At 40.9% G+C, this 23,252-nt stretch overlaps 1 protein-coding gene across 1 annotated transcript in view; it reads left to right on the top strand.

Annotated features, from left to right (window-relative positions):
- ATOSA (atos homolog A) overlaps positions 1 to 23,252 on the top strand; it is a 165,826-nt gene that overhangs the window by 103,797 nt on the left and 38,777 nt on the right. The window contains exon 7 of the mRNA XM_053717489.1: positions 1,527 to 1,606. Coding sequence (XP_053573464.1) covers positions 1,527 to 1,606 — 80 coding nt within the window. The remainder of the gene's footprint in view (positions 1 to 1,526; positions 1,607 to 23,252) is intronic.

The following is a 23,252-nucleotide window of genomic DNA, read 5'->3' as shown; positions in this document are numbered from 1 at the left end:
CATTAAAGGGACAGATTTCAGCTCTGTCCATCTTGTTACAACAGGCGTCTGTCAGAAAATCCAGACGTCCAGGCTTTTTGTCAGGCTTTAGCTAGGATCAAGCCTGTGTTTAAAGCTGTTGCTCCGCCATGGAGTTTAAACTTAGTTCTTAACGTTTTACAGGGTGTTCCGTTTGAACCCCTTCATTCCATTGATATAAAATTGTTATCTTGGAAAGTTCTGTTTTTAATGGCTATTTCCTCGGCTCGAAGAGTCTCTGAGTTATCAGCCTTACATTGTGATTCTCCTTATCTGATTTTTCACTCAGACAAGGTAGTTCTGCGTACTAAACCTGGGTTCTTACCTAAGGTGGTCACTAACAGGAATATCAATCAAGAGATTGTTGTTCCATCCTTGTGTCCAAATCCTTCTTCAAAGAAGGAACGTCTTCTACACAATCTGGATGTAGTTCGTGCCCTCAAGTTCTACTTGCAGGCAACTAAAGATTTTCGCCAAACTTCTTCCCTGTTTGTCGTTTATTCTGGACAGAGGAGAGGTCAAAAAGCTTCTGCTACCTCTCTCTCTTTTTGGCTTCGTAGCATAATACGTTTAGCCTATGAGACTGCTGGTCAGCAGCCTCCTGAAAGAATTACAGCTCACTCCACTAGAGCTGTGGCTTCCACTTGGGCCTTTAAGAATGAGGCCTCTGTTGAACAGATTTGCAAGGCTGCAACTTGGTCTTCGCTTCATACTTTTTCCAAATTTTACAAATTTGACACTTTTGCTTCTTCGGAGGCTATTTTTTGGGAGAAAGGTTCTTCAGGCAGTGGTTCCTTCTATATAATGAGCCTGCCTATCCCTCCCGTCATCCGTGTACTTTTGCTTTGGTATTGGTATCCCAGAAGTAATGATGACCGTGGACTGATCACACATAACATAATAAAACATAATTTATGCTTACCTTATAATTCCTTTTCTTCTGTTGTGTGATCAGCCCACGGCCCGCCCTGTTTTAAGGCAGGTAAATATCTTTTAAATTATACTCCAGTCACCACTTCACCCTTGGTTACTCCTTTCTCGTTGATTCTTGGTCGAATGACTGGGACTGACGTAGAGGGGAGGAGCTATATGCAGCTCTGCTGGGTGAATCCTCTTGCATTTCCTGTTGGGGAGGAGTTATATCCCAGAAGTAATGATGACCCGTGGACTGATCACACAACAGAAGAAAGGAATTTATCAGGTAAGCATAAATTATGTTTTTCCTGGGCTTCCATGATTTCAATCAGACTGGATAGCAATATTTTATTTTTTGGCATGGAATCTGGAACATTAAATCAAATTACTTTAAGTGACAGCCGATAATTGTGTCTGTAAAACAAATGCTACTGTAGCCAGAGAGCATATTGGATTTCAGTGGAAACCGGTTATATATTACAAACTTGGAACATTTCTATAGCAAGATATTTTTTTATTTTCTGTTGTTGAAATCATAACTGCTATCTCTAGCCTTCATCTGAATAAAGGTTTTAATGTTTTTGTCTACCCAGGTTCCTCAAAGAAAAACTCAATCAGGATATTTTGATCTAGATACTTCTCTACTGAAAATTAAAGGTTTATACACAAAGAGGTATGTTTTATATTCTGAAGTATCGTGTTCTATACACATATCAAATATTCTGTGCAGTAGAGAACTTTTATCGCTATGAATTCAGCAAGTAGCTAATTATGATTCTATGTATACAGTACAATGTGTTTTATTTAATTTCATTTTTAGATACATATGTGCATAAAAAATTACTGTGTTGCAAAATATCTGCTTATAAATAAATACCCGCACCCAGTTATACACCCAATGAGAGGCTTTCCTGAGTGCTTTTATTATATATGCTTTGCAGTGGTCAATTGTTGACATATTAAACGAGAGCCTGTGTGTATCAAGCAATCACTGTGCAGCCATGTAGGAGGTTCAGAGTTATGAACGGCCTATTGAATGTGTTCTAGTCTGTCTTGGGGCAATGAAAAAAACAACATATTTTAAATGTAATTGATATGAAAAGCAGACAAAACAAATAATTAAAGTGCATCACAAAGGGTTTTCACTATGCAATTACATTTTGAGCTTAATGTCCCTTTAATGTTATTTCCAAGCTGTGACAAACATCAGAAAACTCTGATGTTGTGAATTTCTTCTTATCCACAAACATTCTGGTATTGACTCTAGTTTTTACCAAAACAGTTATAAAACAAATCATGTTGATAGTTTAAGAACTGCTGTACAGAATATATCCAAAATTAAAGGTGAGGTTACAGTTAGCCCTTTTAACACAGAGGTATTTTTTTCCCCTCCAATGATGCTTTATTTCTTCCTATAGATATGGAGAGTCCACAACGTCATTCAATTACTAGTGGAAATATCTTCTCCTTGCCAGCAGGAGGAGGCAAAGAGCACCACAGCAAAGCCCCCGTCATTCTCTTTGCCTCTGTCAATGGGAGGAGGTGAAGTTTTGGTGTCTGAAGAAATTAATTCCTTTTTTGGGTACTTTTCCCTGCAAGCAAGGATTGGGTTTAAGCTGAGTCCATGTCAATCTCTTCAGTCGAGTAGTGGTGGCTTTTAAGCAGTTAGGTAGTTGTGAGGTGTTCCTTACTTTGTTTCCTAACATATGCTGCCCTTGTTATAGAAAGCCAGAGTTGGCTACTCTGTTCTTTCTTTTTTTTTCTATAGCTCTCTGTAAGAAGTATGTGTCCTTTCACGCCTTGTGAGCTGTCGTCCTGCCTGACAGTTGGATTGCAGGCAAGTGCTTTTGTCTTCTAGGTATTGGAGACTTGCTGCAATTTCCTTTTGGGACATTTTATATCCTTTAGTTAGGATTTTTCTTGGCAGGGTGCAGGCAATGGTGACTTGGAGACTGAAGGGTTAATAAAGGCTTTCAGGATGTATGCTTAGCCTTTATTTTTATTTGTCTTGTGGCTTTTATACGGGGGCTTGTTTGTGCACACACAAGTATAGAGCTTGCAGCTGCATGCAGGTCATGGCTTTATAAATCACTTAAGTATGTGTAGACAGTGAATATGTTGTTCAGACCTTTTTCTATCAAGATGTGGTCGTGTTTTTGTACAGACCATTCTATTTTAAACATGTTGCAGGTCTTTTTGTAGAAGCGCATGCTTTTTATTCAGCTGTGTTGTTGTTTGGGCCGGATGGTCATGTGACCCCCGCTCTCCCGCTTTCAGTTTACTAAGCGAGGCGGAGTCTTTGTTCCGGCATTACTGATTCAGTGTGCGAGACGGGTTCTGTGTATGGTTCTCCTTTCGATTTTTGTCTTCGGAGGTCAGGTAGGGCATCCCAGTATATCTGTGGTGTAGAAGTAGCCTGTATTTGATATTGTTGGGGGGGGGTTTTTAGTAGCGTTTTTTTGCTGTAAGTTTAAACGTTCCTCTTAAACTGACAGTATTTTTTTGTATTCAAATTTTTTTTTTCTACATTGTTTTTTCTTGGGTGAATTTTTTATATGCTATATAGATATGGGTCAAGCATCCCCTGCTTGTGATAGATGCCTGTTATGCCTTGAGGCACAAATCGCTTTGTCTATGCAATTCTGTACTGTTTGCTTAGATAAAGCTTTGCAAAATAAAGATAAATTGTTGCCCTCTGAGCCCAATGTAGTCTCTCAGGTTAATGCTGTTCAAGCAATGTCACAGCTTTCTCCTCAAACGTCCCAAGCCTCAATGGCGTCACATGCAGTGCCCTGCAGTTCCTCTCAATCTCCTGGAGGGGTATATTTGCCTACAGATTTTGTTGCACAGTTATCTTCTGCGGTATCTGCAGCATTATCTGCTTTTCCTGTATTGAGAAAACGCAAGAGGAAAACTAAACACTTATCAGATAGTAAGGTGTCTGTTTTAGCTGCTGATACGCAGGTTGTCCTCCCTCATACGTCTGATGGGGAGGATACCTCGGTAGCTTCTGAGGGTGAAATCTCAGAGTCAGACAGTGTAACTCCTTTGCCTGATACTGAAGAGGTAAACTTCAGATTTAAGCTTGAAAAGTACTGTTGAAGGAGGTATTGGCTACTTTGGACGACTCTGATTCATCTGTTGTTGTTAACCCTAAGAAATCTAGTAAACTTAATAAATACTATGATGTTCCTTCCTCTGTGGAAGTTTTTCCTGTTCCAGACTGTGTGCCGAAATTATTTCACATGAATGGGAGAAGCCAGGGATTCCTTTTCTTTCATGTAATTAGCAAGAGTCCATGAGCTAGTGACGTATGGGATATACATTCCTACCAGGAGGGGCAAAGTTTCCCAAACCTCAAAATGCCTATAAATACACCCCTCACCACACCCACAATTCAGTTTTACAAACTTTGCCTCCGATGGAGGTGGTGAAGTAAGTTTGTGCTAGATTCTACGTTGATATGCGCTCCGCAGCAAGTTGGAGCCCGGTTTTCCTCTCAGCGTGCAGTGAATGTCAGAGGGATGTGAGGAGAGTATTGCCTATTTGAATGCAGTGATCTCCTTCTACGGGGTCTATTTCATAGGTTCTCTGTTATCGGTCGTAGAGATTCATCTCTTACCTCCCTTTTCAGATCGACGATATACTCTTATATATACCATTACCTCTGCTGATTCTCGTTTCAGTACTGGTTTGGCTTTCTACAAACATGTAGATGAGTGTCCTGGGGTAAGTAAATCTTATTTTCTGTGACACTCTAAGCTATGGTTGGGCACTTTGTTTATAAAGTTCTAAATATATGTATTCAAACATTTATTTGCCTTGACTCAGAATGTTCAACTTTCCTTATTTTTCAGACAGTCAGTTTCATATTTGGGATAATGCACTTGAATTAAATAATTTTTTTCTTACCTTCAAAAATTTGACTCTTTTTTTCCCTGTGGGCTGTTAGGCTCGCGGGGGCTAAAAAAGCTTCATTTTATTGCGTCATTCTTGGCGCAGACTTTTTTGGCGCAAAAAATTCTTTTCCGTTTCCGGCGTCATACGCGTCGCCGGAAGTTGCGTCATTTTTTGACGTTATTTTGCGCCAAAAATGTCGGCGTTCCGGATGTGGCGTCATTTTTGGCGCCAAAAGCATTTAGGCGCCAAATAATGTGGGCGTCTGATTTGGCGCTAAAAAATATGGGCGTCGCTTTTGTCTCCACATTATTTCAGTCTCTTTTTTTCATGGCTTCTGGTTGCTAGAAGCTTGTTCTTTGGCATTTTTTTCCCATTCCTGAAACTGTCATTTAAGGAATTTGATCAATTTTGCTTTATAGGTTGTTTTTTCTCTTACATATTGCAAGATGTCTCACGTTGCATCTGAGTCAGAAGATACTACAGGAAAATCGCTGTCTAGTGCTGGATCTACCAAAGCTAAGTGTATCTGCTGTAAACTTTTGGTAGCTATTCCTCCGGCTGTTGTTTGTATTAATTGTCATGACAAACTTGTTAATGCAGATAATATTTCCTTTAGTAAAGTACCATAGCCTGTTGCAGTTCCTTCAACATCTAAGGTGCAGAATGTTCCTGATAACATTAGAGATTTTGTTTCTGAATCCATAAAGAAGGCTATGTCTGTTATTTCTCCTTCTAGTAAACGTAAAAAAATCTTTTAAAACTTCTCTCCCTACAGATGAATTTCTCCAACATAGGTGTGTCCGGTCCACGGCGTCATCCTTACTTGTGGGATATTCTCTTCCCCCAACAGGAATGGCAAAGAGCCCAGCAAAGCTGGTCACATGATCCCTCCTAGGCTCCGCCTACCCCAGTCATTCTCTTTGCCGTTGTACAGGCAACATCTCCACGGAGATGGCTTAGAGTTTTTTAGTGTTTAACTGTAGTTTTTATTATTCAATCAAGAGTTTATTTTAAAATAGTGCTGGTATGTACTATTTACTCTGAAACAGAAAAGAGATGAAGATTTCTGTTTGTAAGAGGAAAATGATTTTAGCAACCGTTACTAAAATCGATGGCTGTTCCACACAGGGACTGTTGAGAGGAATTAACTTCAGTTGAGGGGAACAGTGAGCAGAATTTTACTGCTTGAGGTATGACACATTCTAACAAGACGAGGTAATGCTGGAAGCTGTCATTTTCCCTATGGGATCCGGTAAGCCATTTTTTACAGACAATAAATAAGGGCTTCACAAGGGCTTTTTAAGACTGTAGACATTTTCTGGGCTAAATCGATTCATATAATAAACATATTTAGCCTTGAGGAATCATTTTAATCTGGGTAATTTTGTAAAATAATATCGGCAGGCACTGTTTGGGACACCTTATTCTCTAGGGGCTTTCCCTTATCATAGGCAGAGTCTCATTTTCGCGCCGGTATTGCGCACTTGTTTTTGAGAAGCATGACATGCAGTCGCATGTGTGAGGAGCTCTGATACATAGAAAAGACTTTCTGAAGGCGTCATTTGGTATCGTATTCCCCTTTGGGCTTGGTTGGGTCTCAGCAAAGCAGATACCAGGGACTGTAAAGGGGTTAAAGATAAAAACGGCTCCGGGTTTCCGTTATTTTAAGGGTTAAAGCTTCCAAATTTGGTGTGCAATACTTTTAAGGCTTTAAGACACTGTGGTGAAATTTTGGTGAATTTTGAACAATTCCTTCATACTTTTTTTCGCAATTGCAGTAATAAAGTGTGTTCAGTTTAAAATTTAAAGTGACAGTAACGGTTTTATTTTAAAACGTTTTTTGTACTTTGTTATCAAGTTTATGCCTGTTTAACATGTCTGAACTACCAGATAGACTGTGTTCTGAATGTGGGGAAGCCAAGGTTCCTTCTCATTTAAATAGATGTGATTTATGTGACACAAAATTTAGAGAAAATGATGCCCAAGATGATTCCTCAAGTGAGGGGAGTAAGCATGGTACTGCATCATCCCCTCCTTCGTCTACACCAGTCTTGCCCACTCAGGAGGCCCCTAGTACATCTAGCGCGCCAATACTCCCTTACTATGCAACAATTAACGGCTGTAATGGATAATTCTATCAAAAACATTTTAGCCAAAATGCCCACTTATCAGCGTAAGCGCGACTGCTCTGTTTTAGATAATACTGAAGAGCATGAGGAACGCTGATGATATTGTTTCTGAAGGGCCCCTACACCAGTCTGAGGGGGCCAGGGAGGTTTTGTCTGAGGGAGAAATTTCAGATTCAGGGAAAATTTCTCAACAAGCTGAACCTGATGTGATTACATTTAAATTTAAGTTGGAACATCTCCGCGCTCTGCTTAAGGAGGTGTTATCCACTCTGGATGATTGTGAGAATTTGATCATCCCAGAGAAACTATGTAAAATGGACAAGTTCCTAGAGGTCCCGGGGCCCCCAGAAGCTTTTCCTATACCCAAGCGGGTGGCGGACATTGTAAATAAAGAATGGGAAAGGCCCCGGTATACCCTTTCGTCCCTCCCCCCATATTTAAAAAATTGTTTCCTATGGTCGACCCCAGAAAGGACTTATGGCAGAACAGTCCCCAAGGTCGAGGGGGCGGTTTCTACTTTAAAACAAACGCACCACTATACCCATAGAAGATAGTTGTGCTTTCAAAGATCCTATGGATAAAAAATTAGAAGGTTTGCTTAAAAAGATGTTTGTTCAGCAAGGTTACCTTCTACAACCAATTTCATGCATTGTCCCTGTCACTACAGCCGCGTGTTTCTGGTTCGATGAGCTAGAAAAGGCGATCACTAGTTGATTCTCCTCCTTATGAGGAGATTATGGACAGAATCCGTGCTCTCAAATTGGCTAATTCTTTCACCCTAGACGCCACTTTGCAATTGGCTAGGTTAGCGGCGAAAAATTCTGGGTTTGCTATTGTGGCGCGCAGAGCGCTTTGGTTGAAATCTTGGTCAGCGGATGCGTCTTCCAAGAACAAATTGCTTAACATTCCTTTCAAGGGGAAAACGCTGTTTGGCCCTGACTTGAAAGAGATTATCTCTGATATCACTGGGGGCAAGGGCCACGCCCTTCCTCAGGATAGGTCTTTCAAGGCCAAAAATAAACCTAATTTTCGTCCCTTTCGTAGAAACGGACCAGCCCCAAGTGCTACGTCCCTCTAAGCAAGAGGGTAATACTTCTCAAGCCAAGCCAGCCTGGAGACCAATGCAAGGCTGGAACAAGGGAAAGCAGGCCAAGAAACCTGCCACTGCTACCAAGACAGCATGAACTGTTGGCCCCCGATCCGGGACCGGATCTGGTGGGGGGCAGACTCTCTCTCTTCGCTCAGGCTTGGGCAAGAGATGTTCTGGATCCTTGGGCACTAGAAATAGTCTCCCAAGGTTATCTTCTGGAATTCAAAGGGCTTCACAGGTCTCAATTGTCTTCAGACCACATAAAAAAACAGGCATTCTTACATTGTGTAGAAGACCTGTTAAAAATGGGAGTGATTCATCCTGTTCCATTAGGGGAACAAGGGATGGGGTTCTACTCCAATCTGTTCGTAGTTCCCAAAAAAGAGGGAACGTTCAGACCAATCTTAGATCTCAAGATCCTAAACAAGTTTCTCAAGGTTCCATCGTTCAAAATGGAAACCATTCGAACAATTCTTCCTTCCATCCAGGAAGGTCAATTCATGACCACGGTGGATTTAAAGGATGCGTATCTACATATTCCTATCCACAAGGAACATCATCGGTTCCTAAGGTTCGCATTCCTGGACAAGCATTACCAGTTCGTGGCACTTCCTTTCGGATTAGCCACTGCTCCAAGGATTTTCACAAAGGTACTAGGGTCCCCTTCTAGCGGTGCTAAGACCAAGGGCATTGCAGTAGTACCTTACTTGGACGACATTCTGATTCAAGCGTCGTCCCTTCCTCAAGCAAAGGCTCACACGGACATAGTCCTGGCCTTTCTCAGATCTCACGGATGGAAAGTGAACGTAGAAAAGAGTTCTCTATCTCCGTCAACAAGGGTTCCCTTCTTGGGAACAATAATAGACTCCTTAGAAATGAGGATTTTTCTGACAGAGGCCAGAAAAACAAAACTTCTAAACTCTTGTCAAATACTTCATTCCGTTCCTCTTCCTTCCATAGCGCAGTGCATGGAAGTAATAGGTTTGATGGTAGCGGCAATGGACATAGTTCCTTTTGCGCGCATTCATCTAAGACCATTACAACTGTGCATGCTCAGTCAGTGGAATGGGGACTATACAGACTTGTCTCCGACGATACAAGTAAATCAGAGGACCAGAGATTCACTCCGTTGGTGGCTGTCCCTGGACAACCTGTCACAAGGGATGAACTTCCGCAGGCCAGAGTGGGTCATTGTCACGACCGACGCCAGTCTGATGGGCTGGGGCGCGGTCTGGGGACCCCTGAAAGCTCAGGGTCTTTGGTCTCGGGAAGAATCTCTTCTACCGATAAATATTCTGGAACTGAGAGCGATACTCAATGCTCTCAAGGCTTGGCCTCAGCTAGCAAAGGCCAAGTTCATACGGTTTCAATCAGACAACATGACGACTGTTGCGTACATCAACCATCAGGGGGGAACAAGGAGTTCCCCTGGCGATGGAAGAAGTGACCAAAATCATTCAATGGGCGGAGACTCACTCCTGCCACCTGTCTGCAATCCACATCCCAGGAGTGGAAAATTGGGAAGCGGATTTTCTGAGTCGTCAGACATTACATCCGGGGGAGTGGGAACTCCATCCGGAAATCTTTGCCCAAATTACTCAACTGTGGGGCATTCCAGACATGGATCTGATGGCCTCTCGTCAGAACTTCAAGGTTCCTTGCTACGGGTCCAGATCCAGGGATCCCAAGGCGACTCTAGTAGATGCACTAGTAGCACCTTGGACCTTCAAACTAGCTTATGTATTCCCGCCGTTTCCTCTCATCCCCAGGCTGGTAGCCAGGATCAATCAGGAGAGGGCATCGGTGATCTTGATAGCTCCTGCGTGGCCACGCAGGACTTGGTATGCAGATCTGGTGAATATGTCATCGGCTCCACCATGGAAGCTACCTTTGAGACGAGACCTTCTTGTTCAAGGTCCGTTCGAACATCCGAATCTGGTCTCACTCCAACTGACTGCTTGGGAGATTGAACGCTTGATCTTATCAAAGCGGAGGGTTCTCAGATTCTGTTATTGATACTCTTGTTCAGGCCAGAAAGCCTGTAACCAGAAAAATTTACCACAAAATATGGAAAAAATATATCTGTTGGTGTGAATCTAAAGGATTCCCTTGGGACAAGGTAAAAATTCCTAAGATTCTATCCTTTCTTCAAGAAGGATTGGAGAAAGGATTATCTGCAAGTTCCTTGAAGGGACAGATTTCTGCCTTGTCTGTGTTACTTCACAAAAAGTTGGCAGCTGTGCCAGATGTTCAAGCCTTTGTTCAGGGCTCTGGTTAGAATCAAGCCTGTTTACAACCTTTGACTCCTCCTTGGAGTCTCAACTTAGTTCTTTCAGTTCTTCAGGGGGTTCCGTTTGAACCCTTACATTCCGTTGATATTAAGTTATTATCTTGGAAAGTTTCTGTTTTTGGTTGCAATTTCTTCTGCTAGAAGAGTTTCAGAATTATCTGCTCTGCAGTGTTCTCCTCCTTATCTGGTGTTCCATGCAGATAAGGTGGTTTTACGTACTAAACCTGGTTTTCTTCCGAAAGTTGTTTCTAACAAAAACATTAACCAGGAGATAGTCGTGCCTTCTTTGTGTCCGAATCCAGTTTCAAAGAAGGAACGTTTGTTGCACAATTTGGATGTTGTTCGCGCTCTAAAATTCTATTTAGATGCTACAAAGGATTTTAGACAAACATCTTCCTTGTTTGTTGTTTACTCTGGTAAAAGGAGAGGTCAAAAAGCAACTTCTACCTCTCTCTCTTTTTGGATTAAAAGCATCATCAGATTGGCTTATGAGACTGCCGGACGGCAGCCTCCTGAAAGAATCACAGCTCATTCCACTAGGGCTGTGGCTTCCACATGGGCCTTCAAGAACGAGGCTTCTATTGATCAGATATGTCGGGCAGCGACTTGGTCTTCACTGCACACTTTTACCAAATTTTACAAGTTTGATACTTTTGCTTCTTCTGAGGCTATTTTTGGGAGAAAGGTTTTTGCAAGCCGTGGTGCCTTCCATTTAGGTGACCTGATTTGCTCCCTCCCTTCATCCGTGTCCTAAAGCTTTGGTATTGGTTCCCACAAGTAAGGATGACGCCGTGGACCGGACACACCTATGTTGGAGAAAACAGAATTTATGTTTACCTGATAAATTGCTTTCTCCAACGGTGTGTCCGGTCCACGGCCCGCCCTGGTTTTTTAATCAGGTCTGATAATTTATTTTCTTTAACTACAGTCACCACGGTATCATATGGTTTCTCCTATGCAAATATTCCTCCTTTACGTCGGTCGAATGACTGGGGTAGGCGGAGCCTAGGAGGGATCATGTGACCAGCTTTGCTGGGCTCTTTGCCATTTCCTGTTGGGGAAGAGAATATCCCACAAGTAAGGATGACGCCGTGGACCGGACACACCGTTGGAGAAAGCAATTTATCAGGTAAACATAAATTCTGTTTTTTAAATGAACATCATCATTCTGATTCTGATGACTCTTCTGGTTCAGAGGATTCTGTCTCAGAGATTGATGCTGATAAATCTTCATATTTATTTAAAATGGAATTTATTCGTTCTTTACTTAAAGAAGTAGTAATTGCTTTGGAAATAGAGGATTCTGGTCCTCTTGATACTAATTCTAAACGTTTAGATAAGGTATTTAAATCTCCTGTGGTTATTCCAGAAGTTTTTCCTGTTCCTAATGCTATTTCTGCAGTAATTTCCAAAGAATGGGATAAATTGGGTAATTCATTTACTCCTTCTAAACGTTTTAAGCAATTATATCCTGTGCCGTCTGACAGATTAGAATTTTGGGACAAAATCCCTAAAGTTGATGGGGCTATTTCTACCCTTGCTAAACGTACTACTATTCCTACGTCAGATGGTACTTCGTTTAAGGATCCTTTAGATAGAAAAATTGAATCCTTTCTAAGAAAAGCTTATCTGTGTTCAGGTAATCTTCTTAGACCTGCTATATCATTGGCTGATATTGCTGCAGCTTCAACTTTTTGGTTGGAAACTTTAGCGCAACAAGTAACAGATCATGATTCTCATGATATTATTATTCTTCTTCAGCATGCTAATAATTTTATCTGTGATGCCATTTTTGATATTATCAGAGTTGATGTCAGGTTTATGTCTCTAGCTATTTTAGCTAGAAGGGCTTTATGGCTTGGAATGCTGATATGGCTTCTAAATCAACTCTACTTTCCATTTCTTTCCAGGGTAACAAATTATTTGGTTCTCAGTTGGATTCTATTATCTCAACTGTTACTGGTGGGAAAGGAACTTTTTTACCACAGGATAAAAAATCTAAGGGTAAAAACAGGGCTAATAATCGTTTTCGTTCCTTTCGTTTCAACAAAGAACAAAAGCCTAATCCTTCATCCTCAGGAGCAGTTTCAGTTTGGAAACCATCTCCAGTCTGGAATAAATCCAAGCCTGCTAGAAAGGCAAAGCCTGCTTCTAAGTCCACATGAAGGTGCGGCCCTCATTCCAGCTCAGCTGGTAGGGGGCAGGTTACTTTTTTTCAAAGAAATTTGGATCAATTCTGTTCACAATCTTTGGATTCAGAACATTGTTTCAGAAGGGTACAGAATTGGTTTCAAGATGAGACCTCCTGCAAAGAGATTTTTTCTTTCCCGTGTCCCAGTAAATCCAGTGAAAGCTCAAGCATTTCTGAATTGTGTTTCAGATCTAGAGTTGGCTGGAGTAATTATGCCAGTTCCAGTTCCGGAACAGGGGATGGGGTTTTATTCAAATCTCTTCATTGTACCAAAGAAGGAGAATTCCTTCAGACCAGTTCTGGATCTAAAATATTGAATCGTTATGTAAGGATACCAACGTTCAAGATGGTAACTGTAAGGACTATCTTGCCTTTTGTTCAGCAAGGGCATTATATGTCCACAATAGATTTACAGGATGCATATCTGCATATTCCGATTCATCCAGATCATTATCAGTTCCTGAGATTCTCTTTTCTGGACAAGCATTACCAGTTTGTGGCTCTGCCGTTTGGCCTAGCTACAGCTCCAAGAATTTTTACAAAGGTTCTCGGTGCCCTTCTGTCTGTAATCAGAGAACAGGGTATTGTGGTATTTCCTTATTTGGACGATATCTTGGTATTTGCTCAGTCTTTACATTTAGCAGAATCTCATACGAATCGACTTGTGTTGTTTCTTCAAGATCATGGTTGGAGGATCAATTTACCAAAGAGTTCATTGATTCCTCAGACAAGGGTAACTTTTCTGGGTTTCCAGATAGATTCAGTGTCCATGACTCTGTCTTTAACAGACAAGAGACGTCTAAAATTGATTTCAGCTTGTCGAAACCTTCAGTCACAATCATTCCCTTCGGTAGCCTTATGCATGGAAATTCTAGGTCTTATGACTGCTGCATCGGACGCGATCCCCTTTGCTCGTTTTCACATGCGACCTCTTCAGCTCTGTATGCACAATCAATGGTGCAAGGATTACACAAAGATATCTCAATTAATATCTTTAAAACCGATTGTTCGACACTCTCTAACGTGGTGGACAGATCACCATTGTTTAATTCAGGGGGCTTCTTTTGTGCTTCCGACCTGGACTGTAATTTCAACAGATGCAAGTCTCACAGGTTGGGGAGCTGTGTGGGGATCTCTGACGGCACAAGGAGTTTGGGAATCTCAGGAGGTGAGATTACCGATCAATATTTTGGAACTCCGTGCAATTTTCAGAGCTCTTCAGTTTTGGCCTCTTCTGAAGAGAGAATCGTTCATTTGTTTTCAGACAGACAATGTCACAACTGTGGCATACATCAATCATCAAGGAGGGACTCACAGTCCTCTGGCTATGAAAGAAGTATCTCGAATTTTGGTTTGGGCGGAATCCAGCTCCTGTCTAATTTCTGCGGTTCATATCCCAGGTATAGACAATTGGGAAGCGGATTATCTTAGTCGCCAAACGTTGCATCCGGGCGAATGGTCTCTTCACCCAGAGGTATTTCTTCAGATTGTTCAAATGTGGGAACTTCCAGAAATAGATCTGATGGCGTCTCATCTAAACAAGAAACTTCCCAGGTATCTGACCACATCCCGGGATCCTCAGGCGGAGGCAGTGGATGCATTATCACTTCCTTGGAAGTATCATCCTGCTTATATCTTTCCGCCTCTAGTTCTTCTTCCAAGAGTAATCTCCAAGATTCTGAAGGAATGCTCGTTTGTTCTGCTGGTAGCTCCGGCATGGCCTCACAGGTTTTGGTATGCGGATCTTGTCCGGATGGCCTCTTGCCAACCGTGGACTCTTCCGTTAATACCAGACCTTCTGTCACAAGGTCCTTTTTTCCATCAGGATCTGAAATCCTTAAATTTAAAGGTATGGAGATTGAACGCTTGATTCTTGGTCAAAGAGGTTTCTCTGACTCTGTGATTAATACTATGTTACAGGCTCGTAAATCTGTATCTAGAGAGATATATTATAGAGTCTGGAAGACTTATATTTCTTGGTGTCTTTCTCATCATTTTTCTTGGCATTCTTTTAGAATACCGAGAATTTTACAGTTTCTTCAGGATGGTTTAGATAAGGGTTTGTCCGCAAGTTCCTTGAAAGGTCAAATCTCTGCTCTTTCTGTTCTTTTTCACAGAAAGATTGCTATTCTTCCTGATATTCATTGTTTTGTACAAGCTTTGGTTCGTATAAAACCTGTCATTAAGTCAATTTCTCCTCCTTGGAGTTTGAATTTGGTTCTGGGAGCTCTTCAAGCTCCTCGTTTTGAACCTATGCATTCATTGGACATTAAATTACTTTCTTGGAAAGTTTTGTTCCTTTTGGCCATCTCTTCTGCCAGAAGAGTTTCTGAATTATCTGCTCTTTCTTGTGAGTCTCCTTTTCTGATTTTTCATCAGGATAAGGCGGTGTTGCGAACTTCTTTTGAATTTTTACCTAAAGTTGTGAATTCCAACAACATTAGTAGAGAAATTGTGGTTCCTTCATTATGTCCTAATCCTAAGAATTCTAAGGAGAAATCGTTGCATTCTTTGGATGTTGTTAGAGCTTTGAAATATTATGTTGAAGCTACTAAGTCTTTCCGAAAGACTTCTAGTCTATTTGTTATTTTTTCCGGTGCTAGAAAAGGCCAGAAAGCTTCTGCCATTTCTTTGGCATCTTGGTTGAAATCTTTAATTCATCTTGCTTATGTTGAGTCGGGTAAAACTCCGCCTCAGAGGATTACAGCTCATTCTACTAGGTCAGTTTCTACTTCCTGGGCGTTTAGGAATGAAGCTTCGGTTGATCAGATTTGCAAAGCAGCAACTTGGTCCTCTTTGCATACTTTTACTAAATTCTACCATTTTGATGTATTTTCTTCTTCTGAAGCAGTTTTTGGTAGAAAAGTACTTCAGGCAGCGGTTTCAGTTTGAATCTTCTGCTTATGTTTTTCATTAAACTTTATTTTGGGTGTGGATTTTTTTCAGCAGGAATTGGCTGTCTTTATTTTATCCCTCCCTCTCTAGTGACTCTTGTGTGGAAAGATCCACATCTTGGGTAATCATTATCCCATACGTCACTAGCTCATGGACTCTTGCTAATTACATGAAAGAAAACATAATTTATGTAAGAACTTACCTGATAAATTCATTTCTTTCATATTAGCAAGAGTCCATGAGGCCCACCCTTTTTTTGTGGTGGTTTTGATTTTGTATAAAGCACAATTATTCCAATTCCTTATTTTATATGCTTCGCACTTTTTTATCACCCCACTTCTTGGCTATTCGTTAAACTGAATTGTGGGTGTGGTGAGGGGTGTATTTATAGGCATTTTGAGGTTTGGGAAACTTTGCCCCTCCTGGTAGGAATGTATATCCCATACGTCACTAGCTCATGGACTCTTGCTAATATGAAAGAAATGAATTTATCAGGTAAGTTCTTACATAAATTATGTTTTTCCCCGTCTTGCGTCTTTAAAAAGATATTTCTTGTTGCTGACTTCATTAAGGATTCATGGCGCAGGGTGCCTAAAGTAGAAGGGGCTATTTCTACTCTGGCAAAGAGAACTACGATCCCAATAGAGGGTAGCTGTTCCTTTTTAAGGATCCCATGGACAAGAAGCTGGAGGCTTATTTGAAGAAGGCTTCAAAGGCAACCTGCAGTTTGTATTGCCACAGTAGTGAGTGCAGCATCTTATTGGTGCGATGCCTTGTCTGAGTCTATTTTAGAAGAGACTCCGTTGGAGGAGATCCAAGATAGGATTAAGGCTTTCAAATCAGCCAATTGCATTTCTGATGCTAACATGCAAGTTATTAGACTGGGAGCCAAGATGTCTGGCTTCACTGTCCTAGCCTGCAGGGCTTTGTGCCTTAAATCCTGGTCAGCTGATGTTACCTCCAAGTCCAAGCTTCTGGCGCTTCCTTACAAGGGTAAGACCTGGTTTGGCAGTAATTATTTTTGAGATTACGGGTGGGAAAGGGTCTTTTCTACCTCAAGACAAGAAGAATAGACCTAAAGGACGTCAAAATAATTTTCGTTTCTTTCGTAACTTCAGAGGTCAAAAGTTGTCTTCTTCCTCTTCCAAGTAGGAACAGTCCAAGTTTTCTTGGAAACCCAATCCATCTTGGAACAAGGGGAAGCAGTCTAAAAAGTCAGCTGCTGAGTCTAAGTCAGCATGAAGGCTCTGCCCCCGGTCCAGGATTGGATCAAGTGGGGGGCAGACTTTCCCTGTTTTCTCAAACAGATCCTTGGGCTGTGGACATTGTATCTCAGGGTTACAAAATAGAATTCAAATCTTGCCCTCCCAGGGGCAGATTTCACCTCTCAAGATTATCAACAGACCAGGTAAAAAGACAGGCATTCTTGAACTGCGTTCAGGACTTTTTCACCCTGGGAGTAATTGTTCCAGTAAGGGAACAGGGTCTGGGATTTTATTCAAATCTGTTTGTGGTTCACAAAAAAGAGGGAACTTTTCGACCCATTTTGGATCTAAAGTGTCTACAAGTTTCTCAGGGTACTGTCCTTCAAGATGGAAACCATTCGTTCCATTCTTCCTTTGGTTCAAGAGGGTCAGTTTGACGACTATAGACCCGAAGGACGCGTATATTCATGTTTCCGTCCACAGGTATCATCGCAAATTCCTGAGATTTGCTTTTTTAGACAAACACTTTCAGTTTGTGGCCCTTCCATTTGGCCTTGCCACAGCTCCCAGAATTTTCACAAAGGTTCGGGGGGCTCTCTTGACAGGGATCGGGTCTCGGGAATTGCTGTGGTGCCATAGTTGGACGATATATTGGTTCAGGCACCAACTTTACAACAAGCAAACTCTCATACAGAGATCTTGTTATCTTTTCTACGTTCCCACGGTTGGAAAGTGAATCTGGGAAAGAGTTCCTTGTTCCAGCTACAAGGGTGATTTTCTTAGGGACTATAATAGATTCCCTATCTATGAGAATTTTTCTGACAGATGTCAGAAAATCCAAGATTCTTTCCTCTTGCCTCTCTTCAGTCTACTGTCCATGGATATCATTCCCTTTGCTTGATTCCATTTGAGAGCTCTGCAGTTATGCATGCTCAGACAATGGAATGGAGACCATTCAGATCTGTCTCAGAGGATAGATCTAGATCAGTCGGCAAGAGACTCTCTTCCGTGGTGGTTTTCTCAGGAGCATCTGTCTCGTGACCACGGATGCCAGCCTGTTGGGCTGGGGAGCAGTCTGGGACTTGTTAAAAGCGCAGGGTCTATGGACTCGGGAGAAGTCTGCTCTCCCCATAAACGTTTTGCAGTTGAGTGATTTACAATGCTCTGATGATTTGGCCTCAGTTGTCTTTAGCCCGATTTATCAGATTCCAGTCAGACAACATCACCTCAGTGGCTTACATCAACCACCAGGGAGGAACTCAAAGTTCCTTAACCATGAAGGAGGTGGCTCAGATTATCCAGTGGGCGGAAGCTCACAATTATCTATCTGCTATCCACATTCCAGGAGAAGAAAATTGGAAAGCAGACTTCCTGAGCAGACAGAAATTTCATCCGGGGGAGTGGGCTCTCCATCCAGAGGTGTACCCTCAAATGGAGGGTTCTGAAGTTGGATCTGATGGCATCTCGGCAGAACGCCAAGCTTCCAAGGTACGGTTCAAGGTCAAGAGATCCGCAGGCCGCTCTGATAGATGCTCTGGCGGTTCCTTGGGTGTTTCGTCTAGCTTATCTGTTTCCTCTGTTTGCATTCCTTCCATGAGTCATTGCTCATATCAAACAGGAGAGAGCATCGGTAATTCTTATAGCTCCTGCATGGCCTCGCAGGATCTGGTATGCAGATCTAGTGAAGATGTCATCTCTACCACCTTGGAGGTTACCTATGAGGAAGGACCTTCTAACTCTGGGTCCGTTCCTCCATCCAAATCTTGTTTCTCTGAAGCTGACTGTTTGGAGATTGAACACTTAGTTCTGTTTAAGCATGTTTTTTCTGAGTCAGTCATTGAGAATATGATCCAGGCTCGCAAGTCTGTTACTCGAAATATTTACCATAAGGTATGGCGTAAATACCTTTATAGTTGTGAATTGAAGCGCTACTCTTAGAGTAGGGTCAGGATTTCTAGGTTTTTTTTCTTTTCTTCAGGAAGGTCTGGAGAAAGGGTTGTCGGTCTGTACTCTGAAAGGTCGGATTTCTGCATTATCTATTTTGTTACACAAACATCTGGCGGATGTGCCGGATGTTCAATCTTCTTGTCAGGCCCTGTTCAGAATCAGGCCTGTGTTTAAACCTGTTACTCCTCCTTGGAGTCTTAATCTAGTTCTTAGAGTTTTGCAGTTTGAGCCTATGCATTCCATAGATATTAAAGGGACAGTCTAGTCCAAAATACACTTTCATGATTCAAATAGGGTTATGTCGTTTTAAACTCAAGAACAAGGGGTCATGAGCTCAAGCTAAAGGGTAGTAGATTCAGGAGTAATTTGAGGAAGCACTTCTTTACAGAAAGAGTGATTGATTTATGGAATAAACTTCCTCAAGAGGTAGTAGCAACAAACACTGTGGGGGACTTTAAAAATGCATGGGACAAGCATAGGGCTATCCTACGAACTAGATAAGTTTATACTGTTAGGTAAGGTCGGGCAGACTTGCTGGGCCTATGGCTCTTATCTGCCGTCAATATCTATGTTTCTATTTTTCTAAACAATTTTCCAATTTACTTTTATTACCAATTTTGCTTTGTTCTCTTGGTATTCCTAGTTGAAAGCTAAACCTAGGAGGTTCATATGCTAATTTCTAAGCCCTTAAAAGCCGCCTCTTCTCTCAGGGCATTTTGACAGTTTTTCACCACCAGAGGGTGTTAGTTCATGTGTGTCATATAGATAACACTGTGCTCATGCACATGGAATTCCTAGGAACCAGCTAAAATGCAAGTCTGTCAAATTAGGGGGTCGTTTGCAGAGGCTTAAATACAAGATAATCACAGAGGTAAAAAGTGTATTTATATAACTGTGTTGGTTATGCAAAACTAGGGAATTTTTAAAACGATAAAAATTCTGGTGTAGACTGTCCCTTTAAGTTATCTTGGATGGTTTTGTTTCTTATTGATATCTCTTCTGCTCAGCTTTGCAGTTTGATTCACCTTACCTTATCTTTCATGTGGATAAGGTGGTTCTTCGTACTAAATTAAGGCTTCTCCCTAAGGTGTTTTTGGTTAGAAATATTAATCCGGAAATTGTTGTTCCTTCTCTCTGTCCTAATCCTTCTTCTCATAAGGAACGTCTGTTGCACAATTTGGATGTTGTGCATGCTCTACATTTCTATCTACAGGCGACTTAGGATTTTCCCCAGTCTTCTTCCTTGTTTGTTTGCTTGTTTCTCTGGGAAGCGTAAGGGTCAGAAGGCTACTGCTACTTCTCTTTCCTTCTGGTTGAGAAGTATGATTCGTTTTGCTTATGAGACTGTTGGACAGCAGCCTCCTGAGAGAATTACAGCTCATTCCACTAGGACTGTATGTCTCATCTTCTTGGGCTTTCAAAAAATGAGTTCTGTGGAACAGATTTGCAAGGCTGCAACTTGGTCCTCTCTGCCTACTTTTTCCAAATTTCCCAATTTGATTCTTTTGCCTCTGGTGAGGCCTCTTTTGGGAGAAAGGTTCTTTAAGCGGTGGTGCCTTCTGTTTAGGTCTGCCTGTCTTTTTCTCCCTGCCTATTCATTCAGTGTCCTCTAGCCTGGGTATTGGTTCCCACTAGTAATTGAATGACGTTGTGGACTTTCCATATTTTAGAAAAGAAAACTAAATTTATGCTTACGGAGAGTCCACGACCCCACCCTTATTTAGTTATATTTTACGAAACCTCAGGCACCATTAAATCAATCTCTCCTCCTTGAAGTCTTAATTTGGTTTTGAAGGCTTTACAGGCTCCTCCATTTGAGCCTATGCATTATTTGGACATTAAACTACTTTCTTGGAAAGTGTTCCTTTTGGCCATCTCTTCTGCTAGAAGAGTTTCTGAATTATCTACTCTTTCTTGTGAATCTCCTTTTCTGATTTTTCATCAGGATAAGGCGGTTTTGCGGACTTCATTTAAATTCTTACCTAAAGTTGTGAATTCTAACAACATTATTAGAGAAATTGTTGTCCCTTCCTTGTGTCCTAATCCTAAGAATTCTTGGGAGAAATCCTTACATTCTTTGGATGTGGTAAGAGCTTTGAAATATTATGTTGAAGCTACTAAAGATTTCAGGAAGACTTCTAGTCTTTCTGGTTCTAGGAAAGGTCAGAAGGCTTCTGTCATTTCCTTGGCATCGTGGTTAAAGCTTTTGATTCATCAAGCTTATTTGGATTCGGGTCAAGCCCCGCCTCAGAGAATTACAGCTCATTCTACTAGATCAGTCTCCACTTTGTGGGCTTTTAAGAATGAAGCTTTAGTTGATCAAATTTGCAAAGCAGCAACTTGGTCTTCTTTGCATACATTTACTAAATTCTACCGTTTTGATGTATTTGCTTCTTCTAAGCAGTTTTTGGTAGAAAAGTTCTTCAGGCAGCTGTTTCAGTTTGATTCTTCTGCTTATGTGTTAAGTTTTTTCTTTTAATTTTTTTATCCCTCCCTCTCTAGTGACTCTTGTGTGGAGTTCCACATCTTGGGTATTGCTATCCCATACGTTACAAGCTCATGGACTCTTGCCAATTACATGAAAGAAAACATAATTTATGTAAGAACTTACCTGATAAATTTATTTCTTTCATATTGGCAAGAGTCCATGAGGCCCACTCTTTTTTATGGTGTTTATGATTTTTTTGTATAAAGCACAATTATTTCCAAATTCCTTTTGTTGATGCTTTTTACTCCTTTCTTTATCACCCACTACTTGGCTATTCGTTCAACTGGATTGTGGGTGTGGTAAGGGGTGTATTTATAGGCATTTTGAGGTTTGGGAAACTTTGCCCCTCCTGGTAGGATTGTATATCTCATACGTCACTAGCTCATGGACTCTTGCCAATATGAAATTAATTTATCAGGTAAGTTCTTACATAAATTATGTTTTTCCTATTGCCCCAATACAGAATTCAACATGCTCAGCAGCCATAAGGATTAGCATGAAACATGTCCTCTTGAGAGAAGCTTTATAGTACTGATTAAAACATTGATATTGACTAGTCATTGTATGCCTTTGCTGTAGTCCAGCTTTATTATTCTATAAGAATAACATAAGGAAAACAATCTTACAAATTGTTTGTATGTTATTCGCTTTAAAATGTGATTAGTAGCCCACCTTAGTGCAAGGATTTTCTTAATCAAAAAACATTCTAAAATACAGATCCAAAATGAATTCAGATACCGAATTCAAACATACTTCCACCATTCTTTTACTTTTTTTTTAAAGAGACATTCAATTTTTTTTTTTTTAATTGACGTTCCTCTGCTTAATTTTTAATTGCTTTTGGAGGAGTGTCCCTGTCTTCCAGCAGAGCTGCAAGAGTTGTCCGTATCAGCCAGTGTGAAAACTATCCCAAAGGATGACTTGTCCACAAACACGTACTTTGGGCTAGATTTATCAATTAGTGGATGGACAGGGATCACATGGTGTGAACCTGTCCGTATTTTATCGCATATTGTGGTGAGGCGCTTTGATTGCCCATATTTACCATTGCATGAGCAAACCTGTTTCAATGCCGCCCCTGCCCTCGTGAATCCAGAGTGATTTTCATCCGGCAATTCTAAGGGTTTATGAAGCATCCGTTTAAACCAGTGCTTCAGAAATATATCAGTTGTAGGCTCAAATGAACGAGCCTGCAATCAATCAGGACTTTCAGATCTTGATAAATATAGCCGTTTGTTTCACAGTCAACCTACACAACTTTAAAGGAGCATTAAATAGTATTTAAATACTTAATATATTTAAATAAAAGATTAGTATGTAGATTTGTTTTTACATTTTATACTTAGTTGCTTAAAATTGCTTGTCCTATCTGAATTACGAAAGGGTAATTTTGACTAGACTGTCCCTCTAAATAGGTTGAATAGGTCATTTAACTTTACAATTTACTTCTATTATTAATTTTGCTTAGTTCTCTTTTGTATCCTATGTTAAAAAGTAATCCTAGGTGCACTCAGAAGTGTTCAAGTATCTTTAGAAATCTGGCAGCAGTGTTTGCAACAATGTTTATATTAATGTTACACATAGTTACATACACTGCTGCCACAGAATGTTACAAACATTATGTATACAATTGCTACAAATGTTGCTGCCAAATGGCCAAGGATACATACATGCTCCTGAGGTCACCTACAAATACTCTTTCGCAAAGGATACCAAGAGAATGAAGTAAATTGATAATAAAAGTAAATTGGAAAGTTGTTTAAATTGAATGCTCTTTTCAAATCATGAATGTTTAATTTTGACTTAAAGGGACAGTCAACACCAGAATTTTTGTTGTTTTAAAAGATAGTTAATCCCTTTATTACCCATTCCCCAGTTTTGCATAACCAACACGGTTATATAAATATACTTTTTACCTCTGTGATTAACTTGTATCTAAGCATCTTCTGACAGCCCCCTGATCACATGACATTTTATTTATTATCTATTGACTTTCCTATTAGCCAATTAGTGCAGTGTCTGCCACAATCCACGGGCGTGCTCACACTGTTATCTATAGGGTTTACCTGAACTAGCTCCCCCTGCTGTGAAAAGCAAATACAAAAACATGTGATTAGAGGCGGCCTTCAAGGGCTTAGAAATTATCATATGAGCCTTCCTAGGTCTAACTTTCAACTAATAATA

Source organism: Bombina bombina, chromosome 6, assembly GCF_027579735.1.
Source record: "Bombina bombina isolate aBomBom1 chromosome 6, aBomBom1.pri, whole genome shotgun sequence".
Classification (NCBI taxonomy): Eukaryota; Metazoa; Chordata; class Amphibia; order Anura; family Bombinatoridae; genus Bombina; species Bombina bombina.
Note: the sequence above shows the minus strand (reverse complement) of the source record. Positions and strands in the feature narration are given on the sequence as shown.